Source organism: Gekko japonicus, unplaced genomic scaffold (genome assembly GCF_001447785.1).
Source record: "Gekko japonicus isolate JY-2015 unplaced genomic scaffold, Gekko_japonicus_V1.1 scaffold203, whole genome shotgun sequence".
Lineage (NCBI taxonomy): Eukaryota > Metazoa > Chordata > Lepidosauria > Squamata > Gekkonidae > Gekko > Gekko japonicus.
This window is the reverse complement of record NW_015170280.1, coordinates 973,621-980,377: the sequence shown is the minus strand read 5'-3', so window position 1 is coordinate 980,377 and position 6,757 is coordinate 973,621. Positions and strand designations below refer to the sequence as shown.

The 6,757-nt window shown below is 42.1% G+C and overlaps 1 protein-coding gene across 1 annotated transcript in view; it reads right to left on the bottom strand.

Annotated features, from left to right (window-relative positions):
* Positions 1–253: 253 nt before the first annotated feature.
* The window catches only part of RNF19B (ring finger protein 19B), a 29,219-nt gene continuing 22,715 nt past the window's right edge, over positions 254–6,757 (bottom strand). The window contains exons 8-9 of the mRNA XM_015417754.1: positions 4,400–4,531; positions 254–1,025 (exon numbers count right to left, since the gene is read on the bottom strand). Coding sequence (XP_015273240.1) covers positions 569–1,025; positions 4,400–4,531 — 589 coding nt within the window. The 3' untranslated portion in view covers positions 254–568. The remainder of the gene's footprint in view (positions 1,026–4,399; positions 4,532–6,757) is intronic.

The window sequence follows — 6,757 nt, the reverse complement described above, 5'->3', positions numbered from 1 at the left end:
AAAAAAAAAATTTTTTTTGAATACTTGTTTATCCTATCTGATTGATGTACATATCAAGATGTTAATGATACTTAAAAAATGTCTGTCAATACTGAAGTGATTATTGTTGGTATTAATATCTGTTTGTACTATTAAAACTTCAATAAAAATTGTTAATTAAAAAAAAAACTTGCCCCCTAAGCTCTTAGGATGAGAAGCCACCAGAGAAATCACAAGAGCCTTTAAAAAAAATGGACAGGATCAGCTTTGAGTGGTAACAGGAATTTTTATTAAAGGCGTTCTTCGGGTGTATGTTTAGTTGACATACAATGTACACGCACACATTTATGTACACTCTTGCACAACTCACAGAGCATCACCAAGCGCTTGAACCAATAAATTAAAAAAGGTGTTTTGTTTTGTTTTTAATTGTAAGAAAATGCCACTTCCCCAGCGCCATATCAGGGCAGCAGTCTGGGGAATTTTAAACAAAAGCCAACAAAGGACACAGCCACCCCAATTCCCATGTGGCCCTCAGCATGGTAGAGGCAGAGACCATCAGTGTGCTTCTTCTTGGGAGGGGGAGGTGTCACACTCTCGCCTCAATGCACTCCAATGCTGAGACTATCTCTTCTGGCCTGTGCACCTCAGCTTGGGCACACTGGCCAATGTGGGCACTTGGGCTCTCAGCACCTCTGGCATTGGGGGGATGCAGGCAGGCAGCAGTCTGGGGGCAGGGGGAATCACATTCATCCGAGGTAATGTCGGGTACATCATCCGATTGACTGTCGGAGCTCTCCAAGTCACTGCGGATGCTTTCGGGTTGCGCTAGAGTGATGTCCCAGGTTTTGCTGGCAGCACAGTCCTTTTGCTCACAGCTTTGATGGCTGCACAGCTGTTCCTGCTCCTCCTCTGCTTCCTCCTCTTCATTTTCTGCCATCTGGGTGTGAACGTGCAGAGAGTCCTCTGTGCTGCTCCCACTAACCAGCTGATAATGGCTTGGCTTGGTTTCTATGTCCACCTGGATTTCCATATTGTTACACTCTCTGTGGGGAAAGGGCACAGTGTTAAATCAAGGTTACATTTGTTTCCAGAGTTATTTTTTTATTCAAAAGTAGTGTCCCCATCCCAGGAGCTCTGGCAAGCTAACAATACAGCTATCACAACAATAAAGCCAACTGTAAAATAATATAATGTATTCTGTGCACTTTCTCACTGACCACAAGGCAGAGTCATACAAGCAAAAAATAGCACATAGTATTCTTTCCTGTACTGCACATTTTAACTCTACCCTTCTAAAAACCTTCCTGCATATGGAAAGCTAGTGTGCCAGGAAGGCTAGTGTGCCAGTGTAGGACAAGGAACCAAGTGGATGTGATTTCTGAATGTGATTTTTTGATATTTTCTTTTACATATATATTGACAGCTGTCACTGTGCCTTCATAAGAGTTTAATCATAGTATATTCAGATTTTGGTATTCAGCCCAGATGGAAAAAAGTTATAGTAAAACACCTCCCCCCCCCCAGGCATTCTGATTAATAAACCACCCTCTTAAGAAGGCCTTAAGAGTATCCCATACAGTGTTAATTGAAATTTGTGGTTGTAGGTTTCTTTTAACAAATTCTACTATTTCAATTTTAGGTTTTTTCACAAATTCTTTATCTCTCAATAATCAGAATGCCTGGAAAATGAAACAAAAAAAGAAATATATATATATAACTTAAAGGGAAAGAGTAAAACAGAAGAAAATAATATGAAGAGAGCCACTGAAGTAGAAAAATACAAATTAGACTTAAAAGGCTACAACATCAAATGAACATTTTACTGACGCAGGAGATAACTAAAAAAATAGAATATACAAAACATTTCCCCCCGAAAATGCTAACAAACCGACCAGATGGCTAGCCTTTAAACTTAAAAAAGAAAGGGAAAACAAACAATAATGGCTTTGAAGGATGACAGAAATGAAATAAAATATAGATTACAAGACTTAAAACTAATTGTGGAAAATTTTTATTAAAACGTATACCAGCAAAAAGAACAAGATAAAACCCAAATAAAAATATTTATTACAAAACAATAAAAATTAATGAAAACCAGAAAAAACCTTGAATGAACCAATATCACCATGTAAAATTATAGAAGCAATTAAAAAACAAAAAAAAGAAGAAAACACCAGGTCCAGATAGACTCCCAATAGAAATTTATCAAGAATTTGAAGAAGAAATACTGAAGAGAAATCCAAAGAGCCTCTGAAGAAAATTAGCTACCAATCTGACCAATGAAAAGAAGGTGCTTCCAGCGTGGCGGAAAGAGTCTGCCCAGAGCTAAGTTTCATGTGCCTTATCAGAAAACTCCCTAGCTCCAGGCTGAAGTATATAAGACAGGAATGATGCCAAAAGAAGACCTCATTGTTCCCAAAAGCCCCTCTGTCTTCCGTGCCCAGATAAGAAAACATGAAGGCTTGTAATTCTGATCCAGATAGGAACTTGCCAATAGAGATGTGTTAAGTCAAATGACGCTTTAATGATGTTACCTGTCTGGTACCAATTAGGGATTTCTTAATGTATAAACTATAGTGATGTCATTTGGGGTATAAGACCTTCTGCCCTTCCTGGTTATGGCAGAATACAGCTTGATGTTGCTGGGTGCTAAGGTATCCAGCCCTGTATTTCCTGTTTCTTGCAATAAACAGTTAATCATCTAATTCACTGGACTCTGACTGTGTGTTCCATATTTGACCCCGGGAGCACACGGGGCACAGATTTGTGCTACAGAACCTGGCGACCCAGATGGGAAAACAGCACCGGTGAAATCCGCCAAAGTGAAATCCTTCTCCCTAACATGCAAGGTGAAATCCTTCTCTCCAACACACTAGCTTTCCATACACAGGGAGTGTTTTTGTTAATGCATAGGGAACAGAACTCATGAAATTCAGGAAGTACAGCACCTCATGCTGTTTTGCGTATCTGATTTGACACAGATTTCCTCCAATGAGGAAAGGGTGCACTTTTGTAATTACAAAAAAGTCAAATCCTAACATTACTTGTAAATACAATTTCAATTTAACCCCCTGAAGACTCCTTAGTGAATTCTGAATCTGCTAGAAAATTAGCTCACTTATTTTCTCAACCTTCTTAAGAAATAACCTGTATGGACTCAAAATGCAATGGACTTTTAAAGGAAAGATTTTATCAAAGACTGTACAAGCATCATCCTGCTTTACCTCCGAACATTAACCCCACACACAGAAACAAGTCAGTCCTTCAACACTGCTACTTTGGCAAGTCTTCAAACTGAAGGAAGAAGATCCCATTGTTACAAACCAGCTATCAAGGACATCTCTCTGTATGTCCTTGCACAAATGAACTTGAAATGATTTCAGAAAAGTTACAGGGAAATAGCTATTCTCAGGTGCACTGGGCCCAAGTCAGCATCCTCAGGGGTGCCTAAAAGGAAACTGATACTGCACCTCTGTTGTCCCATACTCTCATCCACCCCATTCCCATCTGCAGACTTCAGCTCAGTCTCAGACAGAGCATCTTAACCTTGCAGCAAATTCAACTTTAGACTACACAGAAATGAACAACAAAAGGTTGCATCCTCCTCACTAGATTACAGTTTTTGATCATCACTCTATACACCAAACACTACAGAGGAACTATTACCCAAAGGACCAAAGACAAGCCACATAAAAAAGTGGGGGTAGGATGGGGGCCAGGAATCTTCATAGCCCTTCCCATCTGCTACTCCCAGGAGGTCTTGAATGACAGATGCATAGAGGAAGCTAATCTCCATAACAGAATTCTACACCCCATAAAGAAATAATGAGATTTATTCCTGCATATGTTTTCCATCACCCTCTATAATATCAGGGACTTGTAGAGTTTTATGTCACTCCCACAGCTAGTAGATCTTGAAAGCATTCTACACACCATTATGCTTCTATCTGCCCCATAATAACAAGAGCAGGAAACAGCAGAAGTACAGACACAAATTCTCATTTTCTTTGTAAAGAAAGAACTTGAACTTCGTTGAGTTTTGTATCTAACAAAAGCAATTCACTACATGTAGGTTTATTGATAATTTCCAGTTTAAAATTAATAATGAAAAAGTCAGTAGTTATAAGAAAAGAGCCAAATTAGCAGTGTCTCAGAAACCCACACAAGATACCCACAGTCAGAGCCACTCACACACAGCTTCCAATTCATCAAGCTGTCCTAGAGCATCATTCGCCTTCCCTCCAACTGCAGTGAAAACAAAAAATAGGAAGGTTCATTCTCCAAAGGATGGTTCATCAAGGAAAGAAGGTTATGGGTACTCTGCATTTCTGTGCCAACAAGACCAGAACCCCAAGTGAGGTGCTCTCTTCAGAGACCAACTGTGAGTCTGCAGCCAGAGGTAGATGGTTTGACATACCTGTCCTGGGGATTGTAAGAACTAATGATGGATCCTGCCATGGCACGTGTGCTGGCATTGTCGCTAACGGCTCCCAGGCTGACCGAGTCCTTAGGGAAGATCTCTTTCTGCACATCAGCCTGCACTTCCAGCCTGAGCAAAAGAAGAGAAGTAACCCAACAGGCTCATTAAGGTGATGCGATTTCCCCCGTCTGCTTTAAACCATGGCAGAAAACATTTTTGTTTCGACTGTATCACAGAGTCATTTTAACCATCGAGACAATGAGCCCCTCCAAGGGAGCAGGACATTTAATGGTCCAGTTTGAAGCAACAGGTTTTACACTGTCCTTGGCTTTATTTTACTGGAACATTCAGCATTATCAGTTTTTCTCCTGAACAGGGTTGTCATGTCCATTCCCATGACTCATAAGATCATGTGTACGATAATTCCAGTTACTCTACAGTTGAAGAGTGGTTTGCAAATTTGGGCAGGGAGGCAGATCTAATTACACAACTGCCTGACTGAGGCTGGTTCAGAGGAAGAGAGTATGCTATATAAACTTAAGATTCAGATTCTCTCAGCACTGTACTGATCTGGAATTAGTGGGCAAGTCAGCCAAGGACTCACTATGAGGATTTCTTCTCAGTGATGGAGAGAAGGTATTCAATTTGAAGACTACATCTCCCACTTGTTCTACAGACAAGGCTATGCTAAATCTTGCATAGTTTACCAGTTTAAGTTGGAGGCAGTTCAATGGCTTGTAACAGCATATAAGAAGAAAAAAATCTAATGTGAAAATTTTTACAGCTAGGGACAACTCAAATTAATGTAAAGTGGCAAGGAGTAAAAGAGCACCCTTGGAAAAGCTACCATTTGCTAAAGAGCCTTACTGGTTGCTGGAGATATTTTTGCTGAATCCCCAGTAGTCTATGGCAAAAGAAGACTGGGTGGGAAAGGATATGTTCTATTCCACCAAGGAGAAAAAACCATCATGGCAAATCAGTGCAGGAGAGTATCCTTGTAAGGAATGTTCAACAGTTGTGCCATGCCAGATGGGAAGTGACAAGGGAGACTGCTGGGGCACTCACTCACCTACTGATGATTCAGTGGAGACAGAGGTGTTAATGCTTACAATGCCTCACAAATGAAGATGCTCAGGTCACCCCCACCCAGGTCAATGAGGAAGATGCACACTTTAAACCACCCCCCTGTGAAGGCACCTGATACATTCTTTACTGCAGCTGAGGGACTGAATTAAACTAATACAACAGAGCTACAGGAGGCTACAGTCAGAATGAGGTAAACTCCTATGGGCACATCCAAGTCCAGGTTTGGCCCTCCCACCCCCCAAGAAGGCAAAACACAAAATGGAAAGAAAATTATCTCTTGATTTTGATGGAAGAATGCATTTAGTTTCAGAGTGAATATAGGGTAAAGCCCAAAGAATTGCGGAGTTCTTCTAGAAGAACACCTTCCTAGTAGATAATGCACTTAGTTTTAAAACGTATTTTGGTCAAATAATAGCTACAAGGAAAGACACTTTCAGAGAAAAGATTTCAAGCTGTTCAAAAGGTTCTTTGTGTAAAAAAACAGGTTGCTTACCAGTAACTGGTGATCTTCGAGTGGTCATCTGTGCATTCACACCAATGGGATCTAGTGCGCCTGCGCTGGATCTGCCGGTGCCTAGCAAGCTCTCTTAAAAGGATTTTCGTGCCTAGCCCAACTGAGCATGCTCAGGAGCCCCAGTGAGCATGCCCAGAAGGGCAGGCACGGACATCCCGCCAGTTCCTATTAACCGCCGCGTATCAATCTCCTAACAAAACAGGTAGAAGAAGACAGCAGCGGGGCAGGAGGGCGGGTGGTGTGAATGCACAGATGACCACTCGAAGATCACCAGTTACTGGTAAGCAACCTGTTTATCTTCTTCGTGGTCTCTGTGCTTCACACCAATGGGAGATTAGCGAGCAGTAGCCTACCTGGAGGCGGGTGCTGTCAGGTGTTTACTGCTTAGCCGATGATAAAACCTGACGTCCCAGACTGTCACTGGTGGACTGGCGGACGTCCAGGGCATAGTGCCTGATAAAGGTATTAGGCGTGGCCCAGGTTGCGGCTCTGCAAATGTCTTGCAGCTGTACTCCCTTCAAGAACGCAATGGATGTAGCGACAGCCCTGGTGGAATGAGCCCGTACCGGGCCTGGCAACGGCTGTTTCGCCAGTAGGTAACACAGTTCTATCAGACCTACGATCCACTTGGATAGACATTGGGCAGTGATTGGGGTGCCCACACGGGGTGTAGCGTATGAGACAAACAGCTTTGAGGTCTGCCTGGTGGAGCGTGTCCTATTCAGGTAGAAGAGGAGGGCCCGCTTCACGTCCAA